Source organism: Seriola aureovittata, chromosome 6 (genome assembly GCF_021018895.1).
Source record: "Seriola aureovittata isolate HTS-2021-v1 ecotype China chromosome 6, ASM2101889v1, whole genome shotgun sequence".
Taxonomy (NCBI): domain Eukaryota; kingdom Metazoa; phylum Chordata; class Actinopteri; order Carangiformes; family Carangidae; genus Seriola; species Seriola aureovittata.
Window position 1 is genome coordinate 16651413 of NC_079369.1, and position 20394 is coordinate 16671806.

Here is a 20394-nt window from a genome sequence, read left to right on the forward strand (position 1 = left end):
ACACACTCTCAATTGCATTAGCCATGCTTAGCTTATAGCAAGCCTAATCAAAAACATACTTTTTGTTCCCCAGCACTAGGGGTCACTGAGCACACATTGCCAATGTGGCATATGCTCTGTTGGATTGGAGAGGCCTTGGATAAGTGCACTGCGAGTAGGCTCATTTGAACAATGGTCGCTATTAGCTGATGGGGATGTTCACAAATGCTCACCGGCCCACTTAATTGGGCTAAAATGTCCATTCAAATTAAATTCCCCGGGTGCGGAGATAATGACATCGCCCGGTTCTGCAGAACAATGGCAGGGCTGTCAAATGAGAATGCTTGTCATATATAAGTGAAGTCTCAACATGTGTTGGTGAATATTGTGAAAAAGAGAGAAAGAAAGAAAGAATTTCCATTATTTAAGGAAAGGAAGGAGGACAGTTGAGGGCATGCTGGAAAGCGCTGGAAGACAGAGAGACAAATAGCTTGAATGGCCATTATAACCTTGTCATTACAGAACCACTGATAGGGCTCTGAATACCGAGCAAGATAAAGATGAGGACAGTAAATTGAACTTCCACATTTCTGTGCATAAGTGGGTTTGTGCATCTTCGTTTCATCCTAGTATCTCTGTGCTCTGATGCAAAGAAGTCTGGTTTCTTTCCAAGGTGCAGACTCAAGGCAGCATGCTGGGATTTCCAAAGAAGCTGAAGAGAAATGCTCCATTTTGAAATCGGAGCCTTTTGATGGAGCAGACTGGCCATGGATGACAGATGGATAGCTGAAAGACCACCAGGCTTGGAGACAGAAAGGCGAGAGGCACATAAAAGAGAAAGAAAAACAATGGTACACACAGAAGCAAGGGAGGGTGTGTTTATCTCGCCTCTGGAGAATTTACTCCTTTTTTCGATGGTTGCTTGGTCAGGTGAGAACAATACCATTTAAACAAGGCAACAGGTCTTTGTCTTCTGTCAAATGAATTGATGGAGGAAAGAATATAATCTGAACCATCTACAGTAAAACAGAAAACACAAGGCTCCTTGTACAAGGTAAAAGGAGGAAAATGTTGATTTAGTGATACACCAGAAAGTGTAAAATGTTTTCCTTGATGCTCTGCTAGAGGCAGCTACAGGGATGACAATCACATTTATTTTAACTTTCCTTCCTGGCAGGATGCGGGGTTTCCAAACCGGGCCAACAGATATCCTTACTTGCAAATCCACGTCTTTTTCTTTAAAAACCATGGCTTGTAATTGGGCAGTGGAAACTTAAGTGAACCAAATACAAAAAACACAACCAAAGACAACTAACTGTGGATGCCATCGTTGCCGAAATCACAGGAGGCTGAATAACAGACAGGCATACCGATTGATAATGGGTCTGAAAAGGAGGCAGGAGGAAGATGTCAGACAGGCTTAAGGTGGAGAAGCCTTAGAGAATGAGTGTGGGATCTAATGCGCTCTGTTGTTAACACCGGGCTTTAGCTCGGATGAACACCAGAAGGAAAGTAAGACAAAAGTGGAAGCAGGTAAAAACCCAGACATCTTCAAAACAGGATTTGTTTCCAACATAGAAACATCCAGTCCAACAACAGACACCATTTTGTAATTATTTGTTATTTATAAATTGTTACATGGAAAACACATAAATATGGCTTGAAGGTAGTAATGGGGGAACATAATGTCAAACAGGATGATATGGGAGCACTTGGACATCATGTATGCTGCAGCATAAATTTAAATTGCATTATTTGTTAATACCTGTGTAGGCTCTGTCCATGTGTACTCCAATGTTACAACCTGCTGTCACTACACATGTAAATTATACTAAAACATGCACGTGTATGTTTTGTCTTATCTGATTTGTATGAAAAAGGTTTTCACTGTAAATGAATGAACCGGTGTCAAGAAGGGAGGTTTTCTGCAGATGCATGTCTTTATTTGACCACAGTAATATAGTACAAGTTAGTGCAAGGGCAGCCAATAATGGTGTTTTTGGATTAAGGCTGCTGCTAATTTATTCAACATTTTAATTAACATTTTTTTTTTTTTTTTGCCAAATTAAGAAACTTGCTTTCCATTTCAGTATGTTCCAAAAATAGGGATTTTAGGGTTCCTGCAAAACTTGGTTCTTTGCTTTTTAGTTTGTTAAAGCTTCAGAAACAGCAACCTCTAAGCTTCTTAAAATTCTTTTTTTTTTTTGTATATTTATTATTTTTTTTGACAACTTTCTTTCCCATTAAACCCTGTAGGTTAGACTAATGCTGTACTCTCCACTGTCACTGCAGGGATAACAGGCATGAGTACAGTACAGTACAAAATTACATCAACTTATATTCATATTTGTGAAAATAAGACAAGTTTTCCTTTAAAGCCAAGGTGAGAGAGGGTTTCTTTGTAAGTTTCTCAGAGTGGTCCCACCTACAGCCGTATGAGCAAACTTCCTTCTTCACATCTATTATATCAGTGAAATGGACTCTGTTTTTTTTACTTAAAAGCCAATATAGATAAATATGCCTAAATATACTGTATATGCAGAATGTTAGTCTTACTATACCCATATATATACGTCAGTGTATGTGCAGTGTTTCATTCATGTACCTGGAGTTTGGAAATTGATGCGTCTCATCTCCACGGGGTCTGTGGGGTGGTGGGGAGTAATGTCTGCGTTGTTGAGCAGACATTTTGTCCGTGGCTCCGACTCTTTTCTTTTACGGCTGGAGAGCAAGACAAACAAACAGTAGAAAAAGGGGAAGACAAACAACAAAAAAACAACAGAATAACTTTTTGTGAGCACTTGATCCAGCAAAACAGTCACCACTCTCATTTAATACATTTCCTAAACAACTCAACAGCTCCAGCTGACTGGTAACCCAGCGGGCTGAGATTGCTTGAGTGAAACCAAATCAAGCATTGGAGAGCTGAGAACGCGTATCAAGTGCGCAAAACTCTCCTTCACCCTCACTAATTATAGGGATCTTTTTTTTTTTTTTGCCGTGGCAGGCTATTTTGTTTTCCCCTGTAAATTGCAATAAAGTACGGCTAAGCCTTACCTGTCAGGTTTGCTGTTTCCAGAGAAAGCAATAGGAGTCAAATAAATATATAAAGATGGTGAAAACACAACACACAAGGAGAAAAGGAGAGGGGGAGGCAAGAAGAGAGATAAATCAATAGAGAGCAGTTTAAAATTCACCGGGGTCGCTGCTGGGCTCGCAAAACGCGAGATAAGGCTCATCAGCATTGGGGGGGGGGGGGCATGTGTGCGCCTGTGTGTGAGTGTGTGCACATGTATCAGTGTGTGAACTAGTGAGTACTCAATGAAATGTGCAAGTAAGCGCATTTGTGAGCCTGTGTCTGCGTGTCTATGTATGGGTGAGTGTGATTATGTGTGTGCACAAAGGACAGATACAGACGGGGAAGGGGAATGTCAGGGCCAAGGGCAGACCCGGGAAACACTATTCACCAGGGTGAGATGGAGGGAGAGATGGGAGAGTGAGGTGGAGAGAAAGAGAAGAGAGAGAAAAGAGAGATCCAAGGAGAGATGTTACTCTCCCTAACCACCAAGACGGAGGTTAGGCAAGGTCAGACAGTCAGGGATCATCTGACAGTAGCAAGCTGTACTTGTGTTGCTCACACCAGCCCTGACCCCCCTAACACAATGCAGGGATCTTCCCTGGTATGTGGGGAAACCTCTTACACCACTGCTCATTTGGGACCTGCAGTCACTGAGGCTAAAAGGTACAACTAAGAAATATTGACTAAAACTTCTGTTCCAAAGTCCCAGGACGCTGAGGAACAGTAAATTCATTTGGAGTTGTAACAGGAAGAGAGCTGCCTCCTGTAAGGTTGATTAAGCATGAAAGCAGAGTTTGATGTCCACCACCAGAAATGATGGTAACTAACACTAATAATTGTTATAATGACCAGTAAGGCAGTTTGGGCAACACTGGAATAATATCCATTCCAGAAATGATGGGTATTCATTTTACTGCATGACATCTCTTGAGTGGTAGATTGTGTCATCTCATCTAATTAGTGAGCACCATCTCAAAGAATCTCCTCCTCTCTTCTTTCTCCAACCCCCTCACTTCCCACAACCATCTTTTACACATGAAAAGCTCTTTCATATTTACATGCAACACTGTTGTTGGGTCATTGACTATCATGCTGCTATAAATACAAAATAAGCCCTTCTTTCTTTTCATGCTCCCTAACATGCAATTATTTCCCAATAGCCCAACTCCCCAGTTATACTGCAAACAACTGGTTCAACATCAAATGACAAGATGATATTCCTGTGTGTTGCTGTGTTGCTGGATTTAAAAAAAAAAAAAAAAACTATTGACAATTACAGAACAGTCAACCTAATCCACTAAAAAACATGGATCACATTTATATTGTTTGTGTCTACCAGTGGGCAACAGCAGGGCAATAACTATCAATGCTAAAAGCTAAAGGTTTCAGTTCCATGTGAGAGGTGGACAGATTGGATTTTAAATATCTTTCCAGTGTCAAGCATTTTATACAGCCCACTAACCCTTCCACTGAGTGTTATTTTCATCCATCATTTGAAGTTGAACAATGTTATTTATGTACTGTAAAGTCCAACTGCATTCACCACAAAAACTACAACTCCCAAGCCAACTCACTTTTTATACAGGAGAATGGCGATGACGATGCAGATGATGAAGACCACAGCCAGGACTGGGCCCACCACCCATATGAGTCCGTCACCAGTCTCTACTGGCAGGGGGTCCACCACCAGCTCAGGAGTCATCACTGTGTCAGTGTAAGGGCTGGTCGCAAACATTTTCTAAACAGAAAAAAAAATAAATAAATAAATAAATAAACTTCAGTGGAATGAATAGAGACCTGAGAGTAGCTACACTTACAGACACAAACTGGACATAATGTGTACAGTGAGTGGATTTAACTGAACAGAACCATTAAATATGACTAAAAAGTATTCAGATGAACAAAAAGGAAGTGTACTACAATTTCATGTACAGAGCCGAATTATTAAATCCACTCCACTGAACAGAAATTGACCAAAAGTAAGCCAAATGAACTGTGCTGAACTACTAACTCACCCCGGCCGTGGCATTGAGTTCAGCCAGCAGGAAGAAGACATACTCCTGGCCAGGTTCAAGAGGCTTGTTCTCACAGCTGTTGTGGCGGTGGTCGGATCCCACTGTGAAGCTGGAGGGCAGCTGCCTGAAGCAGGCTGTGATGTAGGGTTTCCTCTGGTCCAGCTGAGCCAGCTGACGGCGTGAGCGACGCTTTGGGGTCACCTCCCGCAACAGCTGATTGATGTAAAAGGGTATTTGTTTACTTTTTGCTATTCCTTTTTCATATCTAGTTTTATCTTTGCAGTTTCTACAACATCAGTCCCAAATGACTGTTTTTTTATAGTTACATTTACATTTACTCATCTGGCAGATGCTTTTATCCAAAGCGACTTACAAGCGAGGTACGACACTAAAGCTTAAGTACAGTAGGAGACCTTGAAGTAAGTACTAAGTATTAAATCTGTTCAATAAGACAAAGTGCAAAGAGATCAGGTAAAGAAGTGCAACAAACGTCCACAGTTAATCCTTGTTAGGCATGTTACGGTGATAGAGGTATTAGGAGAGGAGGTGAGAGAGACAGACGGCCCTGATCTGATAGCATTTGGTAGCTTGTTCCACTATCAGGGAACCACAAACAAGAACAGTCTGGACTGTGATTGCCTCGTGCGCAGGGGTGGCAATGCCAGACGGCCTTCCTTGGAGGAGTGCAGTGGCTGAGAAGGAGCATAAGCCTTTTACAAGTCCTTTTTACGAGGACTAACACCAGAGAGCAATTAAGTCTGAGGTAGTAATGTTTTTTGATGCTGTCTAAGGTTTCAAAGGTTTCCAGATTAAAACATGTCCAAAACTGTCAGATATGAAAAATCACATGAGATTTGTCAATTTGTCATCAGTAAGTGAAAATCTTTTAGAATTATTAAGATACAAAGTCTTTTTATGTTCAGTTCAATAAAGCGTTTGGAGTCCCCTCACTCCTACTGATAAAAATTTGTAATTTGGCAAGATGAAGGGTAACCACATTTTCCGATAAAGAAGTTACTTGAGGATCTAAGAGACTGTTCTGTGCAAGATCTTGACCCCTCTCCCTGGACTGCCTGAGATCAAAGAAAGAAAAAAAAAAAACTTTAGGTGCAACTGCACCCGCAGATTCAAAAAGCTGCTAACTGTCTGGCAAAGTTTCATGCAACCAGGATCCCACCCCCTTAACATCCAACCTCTCTCATTCATTTCAAACTGCAGACAGAGGCAGGCACTAAGCAGAGGGAACTTGTGTAATCCCCAATCCAATAGGGATGGCTGCTGTTGATCTGGCGCTCAAGGTGACCCTGAGCTACGGGAAGAGTGGGAGAAGACTGTGTAATTCTCTCTGCTGTATGCTTGGGGGGATAAATTAGCATAGCTGAGATGTACTTATGTCTGCGTTGTGTGTGTGCCCATGTCTGGTGCATGGTGTATACAATGCAATTTGCCTAGCGCATTGCAACCGCTCGTAACATAAACGTGTCTCTGGAATCCCTCCCTGAAAACACACAGTTTTGCCAACAGAGAGAGAGAAAAAAAAGAGGATAGTCCCATCAAAAAATGAAAGTGTTGCTGAAGGTTTGAAGTTGCCTATTATATCTACATACTGTATGTTATTCTTCATTCTGTTTGACCCAGCACTCCCATCAACACAACCTAATCACTTTTTGTGTGCCAGTTTAACACCAGGCCTCTACTGTCGAAGATCCTACCTCTTCCATGTCCATCTCATCAGGGTTCTTCAGGTTTTTAACATTTCCAGAGGTCCTCTTAAGTGGCACCACTACCACATAGAAGTTCCTGGAAACACAGCCACAAAGTAAATATTCTATGGCAGATTGACAGGAAATAGAGGCAGTAATTCAATACTTGCAAGAGTTATTATTGGCTTGTCTCAAAAATCCTCAAAGATCAACTCCCAATTCAACACATCTCAGACATCTTGAGATTTCAATCCATATTGCATCAGATCTCAAGTATCTGGAGACTTAAACCTAAATGCTCTAATCCTCAAAAGTAATTCAGAGAAAGCTTGCAACATCTTTCAGCAAGCCATACTCACTTGACATCCTTGGCATCGACCGGTGGGAAGGACATGGTGAGCATGTTGTCAGGCTCGCCGTAGATGTCCAGCTTGGGTTTCTTTACCAGGATGAGTGGCGCTGTCCTGGCCACCACCCGGTGTCTTGGCCCACCATCCATGCTTTCTTGGCAGGTCACCCTGAACTCGTAAGTGGTGTTGTGCCTCAGCCCAGTGACGAGCACCCTCATCTGCCTAGCATCCACATCCATCTTCTGACGGTTGTATTCAATCTAGAGTTCAATAGATGGTGAAGAAGTTGAATTGATAGCTAGTAGGAGGGATAAGTTGGATGTATTACTCTGATAGGTCAACATATTGGTGGTTGAACAGGCACGGATGTAGGTAAGATTGAGAAATGCAAATGACAAATGCATAAAAAACTGCACTAGTGTCAAATCAAGCCATTTTCAATTTCAGAAAAACAGATGAAAATAAGTTCTTCAGTGTGGGATTTTCAAAATGTTTTGAAATTAAAATGCCACTCATGTATCAGCTGGAGGATTTTTTTTTTTTTAAAATCCATTAACTCACCGTGCATTTGTATGGAGACCTGCCCTCGGAAAACTTCCATGCAAGGACCACTGTGGTCTTGGTAGCCCACTTGACAGTGAAATTCTTTGGGACATCTGTTGAGTGGACAAATGCAAGAAAAAAAAAAAAAAAAAAACAGTGTATGTTCAGTGAGTGGAACATGTAGATAGACAAAGGAAAGAGAAACAAATGAAGAACCTTTGGTTTAAAAAAAACAAAAACAAAACTGTTGTTTCCCTGGAACGTTCCTTCGGGTTGTAGAGTGAGTGTAACGGTGAGCTGTGATTGGCTGTGAGAAGGGCAACGCCATTGGTTAAGACACACAGCACGGAAGACTCATGGACGACAAACCCATGGAGCACAAGGGTGCGCCCACTGGCTAGCTATCGTGGGTAGTGCCAACCCCTCTCACCACTGACTTTGAACCCATGACCACTTGAGGATTAACGACTGACCCATGTGGTCTCAATGCCAACTGTTCCTACACCTCTACTGAGTCTGGGTTGGCACTGCCAACGTGCTGCCAGGCAGGCATAGACACAAACCCAAAACACAGCATGCCAACAGTCCTCAGCAGTGCATCTGGGGGATGCCATGCCACAAGCTGTCCCCTTAAGGGACAGAGGAAAGGGGGAGGAGGAATTAGGAGAGGGAGGGAGTTAGGAAGGGAGGAATATCTCAAAAACAAACAGAAAACAAAAAATAAAAATAAAGAACCAAAATCTACTTTCTGCCATCTTAGAATAGTCCAAACATACTCTTGTGACTGGGTTTGACTGAGGTCCTACCTTGTTTGAAAACTGGGGATGTGAGATGACATTAGCTGCGTGAGTGTGCTTGGCAAAGGGCTGCAAGGATGACTGACAGGATTGTCTGATCAAACAGCACTTACCTTGAAATTCTACGCTGCTTTCCTCTTTCTCAAAATGACTGACTATAACTTACTGACTTGTGTTTTACCTTAATCGGGTTAGTGAGGTGAGTATCCCACGGCAAACAATTTCAATATCAATTTTTTTCTGTTTCTTGAGGAGAAGTGGAGGTAGTTGAAGGAGGGGGTGGGGCAGTTTTCATTTTTGTGTTGTTGCAGATTGTTTTTAGCCAATTTCCAACCCCCTGCCAACCTGGCTGGGAAAGAAATAGGCAAGCCCTACCTGCTGGATCAAAGGCCACCGTCCGATACTGGATAGGAGGGCTGTAGGGCCCTGGACCTACACTGGTGTGCGCACGTATTTTCACATCGTACGCGGAGTTCGGTTTGAGGCTGTTGAGCACGTAGCTGGACAGACTGGGAGGCAAGCGTAGCTCCCGCGGTGCTCCTCCGGCACCGGCTTCTTTATACGCCAAAGTATACTCTGTGATTACCCCATTCCTCTCCGCCAGCACTGGTGGAGACCAGGACAGCTGCACTGAGCAGCACGTCACATTGGAGCCCTCATTAATTTGAGGGTATCCCCCTGGTGTATTCTCGGGCACATTCAGTTCCACAACAGCCTCTTCTCCAAAGCCCCCCCTGCTCTTGGCTGAGATTTTAAAGAGATAAGTGGCCCCCCGATGAATGTTGCCCACAGAGTACTGTCGTTCTTGGGGCGCAAACTCCAGTGTGGCCAAAGGAGAGACATCTTTCCGGCCAAACTGGAGCCGGTAACCATGCAGGTCCATGCCATTGGTCAGGTCTGGAGGGTCCCAGCGAACAACAGCTGATGACTCCGAGTCCTGAACCACTGACAGATAGGGTGGACCTGGCACTGTAAAGAAATAAAAAAAGTCTTAATTTCTGTGCTTTCCAGTTAAAAGAACGTTCATATTATTAAAGTGACAGGCTTTAATACTACATGTGGAGATGTTAATTACAAACTGAACAGACTATTAGTGCTGTTTAAAAATCACTTTTGTTACAACATATTACAGTCGCTTTCGAACAATCAACAAAACCATCAAACTAAAAATAAGTCATTTAAACACAATTTGTTTCTTTTAAAAATCATGAAAGAAGGATTTCATTCCTCCGTACGTTATCAAGCAAAATGTACCTCAGACCTAAATGGGTAACAGCAGAAGTGTGCATGTTTCACAAGTACAGCACTGACTGTATATATACACCATTTCAATGCTGTTTAGATAAAAACATTAGAGACTGAAGTCCTGATGTGTTGCTAGTGATACGTAAGGTATAATACCGAAACATTGCCCTGCCCAATTATACTGGTTCAATAAAAGAATCAAATATTCTTAGTGGCTATGGTAAATATTAACAAGATTACAGATTCCACACTTACAGAACCACTTTTTATTTCAGCCATCCATCAGTTAACATCCTAACTGAGTCAGGTTGTGTTGCATGGAGATATGGAAGGTCCTCAGAGCCTTTTAATTCTTGAGTGATCGCTGTACCCATTACCATTTCATGACAAATGCAAGATCCAGCCAAAATCATTTCTGTACTGCAAAGCATCACTAAAACTTTAAGCAGAGAACAGTGCCTCTTTCAGCGGTTAGAGTCATCTCTTGTTGTAAAATGGATGATCTACACTTGGGGTCTAGACACCATTCTTCAGAGTGGCCCAGTTTTGCTGCTCTTATGGATGACACGCGTCTCATCTTAACCCTCCTTTTAAGGCCCCATCAGTGTGATAGAAGCAGCAGCAGTTATGGGAAACCTTCAGTTCTCAAGTTGCCGTCAAAGCTTTGTGAGCAATGAGTGTGGCTGATTCGCACTTGAGCCCTGTCCCTCTGTAAATAGATTATATCATGACTTACTCATCTACAGTACATCCCTCTCTCAGAAATACAAGGCACTGGCAGGACAGATAACTGTTCAACACAAGTGAGGTTACAACTGCAGACATTCACGCCGTTAGTGCTCCTGTTATTTTTGTAATATAAAACTGAGTGAATAATATAAACCAGGCAACAGAGCACTTTCAGTTTATTCACTGTAATCAATTTAATTTCATGCCTCTACATGAGATTGTGAGACCACTGGTGAGAAGATTGGCTATCTCTGTGTATTTCTGAAAAAAAGAAAAAAGAAAAAAAAAAAAGCTTGCCAACTGGGTCGGCATCAAATTGGTTGGTCCTGGCAGCGAGAGCTTTCTCAGCATAAATTAAAAATGCTGAATAAGCTCAATGCAAATCATCAACTAGTATACTGTGTAACATACATTTCATCACGATCTTAAGCAATTATGGACACATTTGCCCTCTTTTTCACTATGTAACGCTACGTGAATTTAAATTGCAGCATCTTTTTGAACCTTCTTTTCTTACAACTTATCTCTTATGTACATCTGCTTGTTCAAATGTTTGTGCATAATTGGCATCGTGGACGAAACTGTACATATGTGTGTGATAGTATAGGCGCCAGTTTTCTGCCAGCTCCAGCTCCTATATCACTATTCCAGCTGCACACAGAGCTGCTTGGCTTGTTGCCCAGTATGGACTTAAAGTAATTTGGGGAAGCTAACATTAGTCTGAGGCAACAGCACTCCCTCTCAGTGGAATAGTATCATTGTGCATGTGTGCGTCTGTGTACATGTGCCTACATATCTACATATAGTATAGGTTTCTGTCCCAAGATTCAAGTCTTAATGTGCGCGTAGTTAAAACACACATGCACGCACACGCGCACACACACACACACACACACACACACACACACACACACACACACACACACACACACACACAAAAAAAGCAATCCACTCCGAACAGTCTCCTCCCTCTGCTCGTATTATTCATTTCCGTTTGCTAATGGTCTTCTTTCTGAAGACTGTTGCCAGAGGAAGACGGAGGTGGGTGGGTGGGTGGGTGGGTGGGTAGGTGGTGGCTAGTCAGCTGAGCCTTTGCCGGTAATGGAATGGTGGGGGCGCTGAGTGCTGGGCGAGACGAATGCTCCTAATACTCCTCAGCTACATACTATAGCTCAGCTTGGTGTCATTTAAAAGCCCACTCTGCCGTCATGCTCGCCACTAATCAAGGAAATAGAATCAGAGATAATGATCCTGTGATGACTCTGTGTGAGTGTGTGATATCCATTCTAAATTTCCGCGCTTTGCTTCTAACCTCAACAGGCTACCAAAGTGTATCCATTATTCAAACTTTGTAGCCCTGAAACTGTGGTATTATTTGTACATTTAAAACAGTGGCCTATTGCACACTGGGGAGAGGGATCACGGCTACTGAGCCAGCAGATTGGTGTTGGGAGGATGTGGGGCACAGGGGGGGTTGTTCGTGGTGTGTAAAGTGTGTGTGTGTGTGTGTGTGTGTGTGTGTGTGTGTGTGGTGCTACAGTGTGTTGAGAGAGAGAGAGAGAACGAGGGCATGGTGAGGGGGTGAGAAATGAGTGAATGAGGGATGATGAAGGTGACGGGGGACAAGGAGCAATCTGCTGCGGAGAGGGCCCAACAGGGATATGAGGAGGCAGAAATGTGAGTGTGACTTTGTGTGTGAGTGTGTACATGAGCAATTCTGTGGTTCTTGGACACCTTGATTGTCCCTCTCCTTCTCTTCTCAGTGTTCATCTCTCTCTGCCCTTACAGTCTCCCTTATTCTTTCCCCATCTCTCCAATTCCGTCCTTGTGCACTGCCCAATCCTAAACCCCCCCCTCCACCCCTCCTCTGTATGTCTATTTCAGGGTCGATCCTGGTTCAATCCCTCCTTGTGGGCCTCCCAGCACGCTTCCCATCAGGCCACAGTATTAACAGCCTGCTGTTGACACACTCTCAGCCTGATTGAGAAAGGGGTGATCAAGTTACCTTCTCATTTCCTCCTTCTCTTGTGCATGCCACACATCTGTATGCACAGCATCATATGCATACAAGCAAACACATTACCCCTGTACTTGTCTGCAAGGGACACTGTGCATATGTATGTGCAGTTTTAAATAATTTTTTCACCGGGTCTCTACATCAGAAAAAAACTCACACTGATTAACCTGCGGCTATAGCCCCGTCTATGGAGACTTAACATATCTGAGGACATGTGTGGGGGGAGGTATGAGGTCCTTTTTAACCTTCAAAGTCATGACGAATACATCATTCTCACATTTTCATTTTCCTCTGCTTTTAATTTAGTCTGCTTACCGTAGGAGTGTGTGTGTGTGTGTGTGTGTGTGTGTGTGTGTGTGTGTGTGTGTGTGTGTGTGTGGGTGTGTGTGTGTGTGTGTGTGTGTGTGTGTGTGGCAGGGGTTCTTGGAGGGAAGTAATTTGTAGGGTAGGAAATGTCATGGAGTCAAATCTGCAACAATTTTCACATGCCCCATTTGAAGAGCTAGTGCTAGTTACAGAGAGAGAGAAAGAGAGAAAGAGAGAGAGAGAGAGAGAGAGAGAGAGAGAGACAGAGAGAGAGGGCGCCATTACATTGATGTTTTCTTGCTGGATCAAAATAATGATCAGGAAGTTACTAAACATGCAGCGAGGGGATTGGAGCTGATGTCTGATGTTTCAAGTTAGCTGTCTGCAGCCAGCATTGGAATAAGTACCCGTACCATTTTAAACACGCACACATGCATCCCTTAGCATCATTTTACAGGATGCAGCAGTCCCAACGCAGTGCTGTGATGTGCTTGGGTGATGGGAGTTTGTGAGCTGACAAGATGCTACAAGGGCAGGATACCCCACTAATGTCTTCAGAGCCTGTCTAACAACAGTGTGACTGAGTTCATTTGAGTCTACAGTATATCCACTTTGACTTGCAATACAATTAGTGAATAATGCAAACCACTTAACACAATTACACAGCAGAAATAAAACCTCCAAATATAATTGCATCTATCCGTCCATCATTGCAAGTCTGTACAAAACGATACACAGTGAGTACAACTTCTTAAATACTAACTGGAAAAAAAAACTGTGCACTATCAACATGAGTAAACTGTATATTACTCTATATACCGTAGTGTAAACTTTCCAGGATGAGTAAGGATAGACCTAAAAAAATTTCTCAGCATTACCTTTCATGCTTTCTGAGTTTTTAAATATTAAAGCTTCAGATACCTTTTGCTGATATCTGGGGTCACCAACACTGTGGGAAGTTGCAAAATTTAGTTTTGAATTATTATTATTATTATTATAGGCTTAATAAATTGTTGCTACTTCCACTTTTGAACCTTTATTTTATGATTATACTGCTCCCTAATAAGATGGCCGAGTCTCCCCTCCCTTATATCAGGATCTACACACAGATTAGCCATCCTCGTGGGGCATTCCTCTCTGACTTTGCATGTCATAATTTTACATTTTTCATAAGATTTCTTTCAGATTTTTTCCTTGTACTGCTCAGAGGGTCTCAAGTCAGAGGTGTTGGGAAGCCTACTGCATATGCTACCTATAGAATCTACCAAACTTTGTAAGATGAGAAGATTTGTTTTGAGGTTGTTGATCTGTTAGTTTTTTGAAAACTTTCTTATAATGGAGCACTAGATATATTTTCCACCTCATCGTGAACAAGGAAAGAATATCAAAAGAATGGTCATCCATTGCTGCTCCTTTTAGCCTGGTGAAAAACTTCTTAATGGGCAGATGGGATGGCAGAATAACAGTTTCAGACAAAGATTTTAATCTTTTGTCAATAAAGATTCTTTTAAGCATTCTGAAAACTTCTTTCATCGGCCACGGTTAAGTTTGTTCCTCAAAGGAAGAGTTTGAAAAGTATGAATCATGAAGAGACACTTTTGAAACTTGGCTTTCATTTAGCAAACAAGGACAGTTCTAGCAACAGAATAAATGTTGTTTTGTCTGTGACTCACAAATAAATGTGCATTTTTACCTGTTTTTATATCCTGGAAAATCTGCCGATAGAGTCTTTTGGATACTTTCTGATGCACCAAACTACCAGTGAGGCTTGTTGAAATGTTTGGGATATGAAAAGACTTTGCCACTGATGTGAATTGAATTTTAAGTGGCACAAATATATACTCCCTTTGTCACCATGCTCTATATAAATGTTGCTTTTCAGGCCTTTTCCTTTTTGTTTCCTCAACAGAACAGGACTATGACGTCACAAGTATCTGGAGGCAATTGCTTCTCTTTAAGTGCATGCTTGTCTGTAACAAGAAACGAGCAGTTGCATAAGTTATGTGTGTTTGTGTGCGTTTTAAAAATGCATACATGCATTCATGTGGTTGAATATTTCATTCATTTGCATTACACTTTTAATGTTTGCCAATGTATGGGTGAGTTAACTGTAGAGTAAACCACATGAAAGAGTGATTTTTGCGGAGTCCAATTAAACAGCAGTTTGTATGGTGGAGAACATGAATGTCAAAAGTAATACAGTAAACATCTGCATCATACATTATACAAACAATTTTTTAGAATGTATTACATTGTATACTGTGTCAAAATTAGGATATGTGTTTTCTGTATGTAATCATATCAAGAAATTGCTATACTGTAGTTAAATGGCAGCATAATATAATAATATGTGAAAATAGGCAAAACCAAGTAAAAAATGTAGGTGCACCCATCAAGTTCAGTTTTAACATTACATTTACATTTTTAGGAATTCAGCTAGCAGACTATAAGAGTGAATTGAAATCAGTGAGGAAAAAAGGGCCTTGTTGACTGGTACACCTCCTGTGGAACTAATGTATAATCTGATGATTTTGTCTCATTTGTTCCTGTTGTTCATGTTCTCTTTATAGCTTGGAAATTCTCTAAAGCTGTCCAGTACAGTTAAGCTTTCTCTGGAGGAAAGAAAAAGAGAGACATTATACAAAAGATCTGGGCTTCTTTCTGAAAATTAAACTAATTTTTAAACTCACTGACATTTCACAAAGTCCCTAAAGAGCATTAAAAAAAATCTCTTTTGTTCACTGCCTGAAACAGATCTCAGGAAATTCCCCGGTATTTCAGAAATCCCATAACCAGTGGGAACCCTGCTTTTCACTAGGCCATCCTGACATCCCTGAGACAACCACTTCACCTCTGAAAAAGGCTGCTGAGGCTCGTCTTCTCCCCACCCCTCACCCTTTCCTCTTCTCTATTTATCTTGGGCCCCTGGCACAAACCATTTCTTTACACTTCAATAATAAAAAAGGAGAGGCTTTCCGTCTGAGGGACAGGCTGAGTGCGCTAGACTGGCATATCAGTCAGCCAGCCCTGACAGGAGGATGGAGAGTGACAGCGCTCACTCAAGCCCCTTTGGCAGTGTCGCGCTCCCTGACACCTTTAACACACACACACCTGACCGGATCTGGGAAATTTGCCTTTGTTTGTGTGTGTGTATGTGTGTGTGTTGGGTTACGAAAATGTGTTGTGTGTGTATTGTTTTGTGATCTTTTTATTATGACTGCGTGTATGTTATGGCTGTGTGCATGCACAGTGGTGGATGCAATGCCACAGTACAGACCCGCATATACTATCTGTGTGTGGCAACTGCATGTGCTCATGAGTAAGTGTGAGTGACTAAGTGCTTATGCAGGTGTGTGTGTGTGTGTGTGTGTTTGTGTTTGTATAAGTATGCATGCAGTTGTGTACATATTGGCTCTCTGAAGCCTCCCAAAGCCGACTGGCACAGATGCTCCCACAAAAGGATGCTCCTATATTGGCTTTACGCCTTAAATTCTCTCAAAGAAGGCTTTCACACTCTCAGGCAGCCAGCCTCACAAGTTTAGATCATGTTTATGGTAACTCAACTGCTAGCGTCCAAACAGGCTCAAGTGGTCCAGTTTAAACTGGTGTGCCCAGTGGTGGTAACAAAGGAAAAAATCTGAAGGTAAGACTTTTTGTAGTGTGCAGGCTTTAGTCTCCAGAATTTCATCCTTAAAGCTCAAACCAAAGACCCAACATCTGCTTTCAAGCTGTCATAATCTGACTGAAAAATCTCCAAGTATCTCACACTACCTCCTTGATCTCTATAAATATTTGGACAGTCTTCTGAACATGAGTGAAATGATAAATACTACCTTTACAGGCACAAACAACTCTAAGTAACTAAACCGTTCTTGAATCTAGATATAGCTCAGATTGGTTCCATTTGGAAAAATATCTTGAATGACTGTTAACTCGACATGTATTTGTGGAACAGAAGTCTTAATACGAGATGTATTTTTTAATAAGGACAACTAATACACTAAATCAAATATCAGGAATTCTTGCATTCCTTGCTTTTCCAAATCCTCCGACTGTTTGAATCCGTTAAATGCACCACATTGTGAATAAGGGCCCCCCCCCCCCACGCAAGCAAGTTACCCTTCAGCCACAGGCCGAAAAAAGTATATGTTGCCTTTATTACTGCATTAACAGAGGCTGTTCATACCAAAACAAACAAATAACTGATTCGTCCTTGTACTGACCTGCCCCTTTGGTCACCACCAGTTTGGGTTTGCTCCGGGCTCCATCCCCTTTGGTGGTGTACGCTGCCACCGTGATGGAGTATGTGGTGTCTGGCTTCAGTCCTCCAATGACCATTTCCTACGGTAGACAGTGTAGAGACAGGAAACACGAAAATGTCAAAATGCGTCTGGAATTTTTGATGATTTGGTCCCAGTTCATGCAGCTGAAACTGCTTTACACAGAATGTTAATCTGAGTGAAGTGTGTCCCGGTCCTCTTGATTAATTTTCACGAGGCATGCATTAAATGTAACGTTTTCCCCTGTGTAATGGGAGACCACTCCATTAGGTAAATCCTTAGCGTTGCCTATGTGGAGGAGAGACATTAGATATGTAAATGGAAAAAAAGTAACCCCCCCTTACTTCTCTAGCAATATTCCAATCAACAACTTAACTATGTGATGAATGTATGCTGAATACATCCTAGTAATTCGCTGGCAGTTTTTACCTCAGCCATTAAGTTTCTTGAGTCCTCTTCAAAGAGAGGCTTCCGATCGATTCTAATGAATCTTTCAAAGGAGCAGGTTTGAACGAACACAGAATGAGGTTTTTAACAGGCTGGTTGGCTGGAGTGATGGGAGAGGTCAATAAAGGTAAATGAGCTATAAGTACTGTCTTGCACTTGAGATGGTATTCACGTAATGTAGAGGCACTGGGGTTTCAAATTTGAGTTCAAAATAAGGGTACACTTTGCTGCCAAAAAATAAATAATTAAATCTGCAGTTGTGAATCATCACCATGAGACGTGGTGAAGATTTTAAGGGAGATTTCACGGATCATACATGGACATTATTTAAACTACTGTCTCTCTATTTTTAATGAATGAGAAAGTGTATGAACTTAGAGCATGACAGTAAATCTGAGGCGAAAATTAAAAAATTACGGTTTAAAAATCACACAGAAAAAAAAAAAACAACACACACACACACACACACCACCAGAGCACAAGACAAAACGTACTGCATAAACACACAGCGAGACACTAGTAGCATTAGCATTCCAGGCACAGTGGGCAGTGGATATTGCATCAGCCACCATTTTGTAGAAGCCAGACGGCAATAGAAGTTTGTCCTTTTTCCCTCAGTGGCGTATAGAGATAGTGGAGAGGTTGGCTGGCCAGACAGCTGAGGTGAAACCTCTGAGCCACTTTGCTATCCAAACTTATTGAATAAAGATTGGAGGGGCTGTGTAAATTGTGAATCCAACCAGGTTGATGCAATACCCGCTGTTTATACCCTTTCAGCTACACAAAGCACTCAGGCGAAACTTCGTACTCACATATTCAGCTGTATCGTCCGTTTCCCACTAACCCCCCCCCCGCCAAAGAGGAGAGTGCAGGAGAGAAAGCAATATTTTTTTTTTTCAAAGAAAGAGAGAGAAAAGAAAGGGAAGAAATAGGATTGTGAGAGACGGGGGCATTAGAGGTTTGGGAGCAGAGGGTTGGTATCAGAAATAGGTCACTGGTTTTGTGAGGTCAGGAGAAAGAGAAACTGTTTGAAGCTTATGTTATGAGGAGCAGCTGAAACAAGGCTGAGAGTTGTGCGAGTCTGCCTGTGAGGCCTGGAGATGTTTAACCATGTTACTGTGCAGCTACTGATGAACTACCTCAGTGTTAAATCACAGACAGCTACAACCAGTAGTAACATTAAAACGTAGCTTTTAAGGGTTTAAAGATGAGGTCATTTTTAAATATACGAACAAAAATCTGCAACTAAAAAAATATTCCTGCCTGCCATTCTGTGTTGACTGCTGGGTGAGAGCACTGATTTGGATGTTATAATTTCAGTGATTTAAGATCATTTCTCCTCTTTTATCCGTTGGACGGCTACATGCCAAAAATGTAAACGTGACGCTGGTGGCATTTGGCCTGAATGGCTCCTTCATTCATGTGCAAAAAATAGACTTTGATTCATTCATTCCCAAAAAATGTAGCATTGCATACAACTATTCTTTTCTGTCTTGTTTACCCTATTGCTTCAAGGCTATAATTTCCATTTGGATGATTGCTACAGTGCACAACAGTCTCACTTTGGCAGAATTCATACAACACTGTGTTGATGGTTTTGTAAGTTTTGTAAAAAAAGGAAAAAAAAAAAAAAAGAAAGAAAGAAAAAAGGCCATTGTAAAAGGCTCCATTACAATTCTATCTGTCAGTGGAGGCTGATTTTTGGTGAAATGTTTTCATGCCAATTTTACTTTCCTGCCCCAGGCACAGAATACTATAATCAGCATTTTCTTTGAGTCTTTGCGTTTGATACAAGCACACAATCAGACATTTCATGGCACATGTTGCCATAAAGCAGGGGTCTAGACATTCCTAATAAAAGCCATGGAGGCAGAAGAGGGAGGACAAGATGAGTGAAGCTTTGATTACAGTTCTTGTTGTGGGCTGAGGGGGAAAAGAATATTACAGCAATATGAAATGAAATCCAAGAGGGGAGAGCAACCTATCGCTTTCTCATACTCCAGCAATATTTGCACAGACACAACAGGTGAGGATGAGGCACACCATTTGCGACCTATGTCAGAAAAAAAAGTTGGCCAAAGCTTCTTTGATGTGCCCATTTAGATTTTAATCATTAAATCGGTGTAGCACTGTTGAGTTATAATGCTACTTAACTAGTAAATTGTTTCTGTGTCATGATTGAAAAATAGATTCAAAGGCAGACACGGGCGTGTGTGCAATTTCTTCGTGAGCAAAAACTGCAGTGATGCGTATGGTATGAGCATGCTCTAGGGAAGTATTTACATTCTTCTAACTGACTTTGATTGAGGAAGCTGTGAGATGGTCATACCTGGGCATCAGCCAGCATGACGTCCTTGATGAGGGGCAGGCCCCTTGACTCCCCATTTTCCACACGCACATAGTGAACCTGGTAGCCACGGATCTGACCGTGCTGCTTGCCTGGGGTCATGGAGCGCCACATCACCTTTAGCGCTGTGGAGTTGAGGACCTCCACCTCCACCCGCCTTGGAGGAGCCCCTGGAACTATGGGTAAGAAAGATGAAAACTCAAATAAGAATCATTTTTGCAAGAAAAAAAATTCTGATCTAGTTCTGATCTACTATTTTCAAATATTAGTGGAAATGTCCCTCTTTCAACAGCTGCAATAAACATACAGTGCGTTGTCTCGGTGCAATTTCTCCAAATCCTTCACGCTATTTATAGGAGCAATGCAAGATGAGAGATGCACATAAAATTGTGTCATGACATTAATAACACCCTGACACACACACAATATCCATAAAACATACTGACAACTGGCAAGAATAATAGACAGAGACATTAAAATATAAAGAGAAACACAATCCTGTGTCAGTCTCTCCACAAAACCATATCCACCCACCACAAACACACACACACACACAC

At 41.9% G+C, this 20394-nt stretch overlaps 1 protein-coding gene across 13 annotated transcripts in view; it reads right to left on the minus strand.

The window, feature by feature from the left end:
- Positions 1-20394, minus strand: part of ptprsa (protein tyrosine phosphatase receptor type Sa) — a 232879-nt gene that overhangs the window by 35669 nt on the left and 176816 nt on the right. For 7 of the 13 annotated variants that reach the window (XM_056377816.1, XM_056377809.1, XM_056377812.1 and 4 more), the window contains 10 exons: positions 19820-20013; positions 18303-18329; positions 16987-17104; positions 8842-9435; positions 7688-7782; positions 7136-7386; positions 6786-6873; positions 5074-5286; positions 4633-4796; positions 2585-2700 (listed from right to left, as the gene is read on the minus strand). In XM_056377816.1, coding sequence (XP_056233791.1) covers positions 2585-2700; positions 4633-4796; positions 5074-5286; positions 6786-6873; positions 7136-7386; positions 7688-7782; positions 8842-9435; positions 16987-17104; positions 18303-18329; positions 19820-20013 — 1860 coding nt within the window. The remainder of the gene's footprint in view (positions 1-2584; positions 2701-4632; positions 4797-5073; positions 5287-6785; positions 6874-7135; positions 7387-7687; positions 7783-8841; positions 9436-16986; positions 17105-18302; positions 18330-19819; positions 20014-20394) is intronic. The other 6 variants (XM_056377818.1, XM_056377811.1, XM_056377810.1 and 3 more) reach the window with 2 other exon arrangements.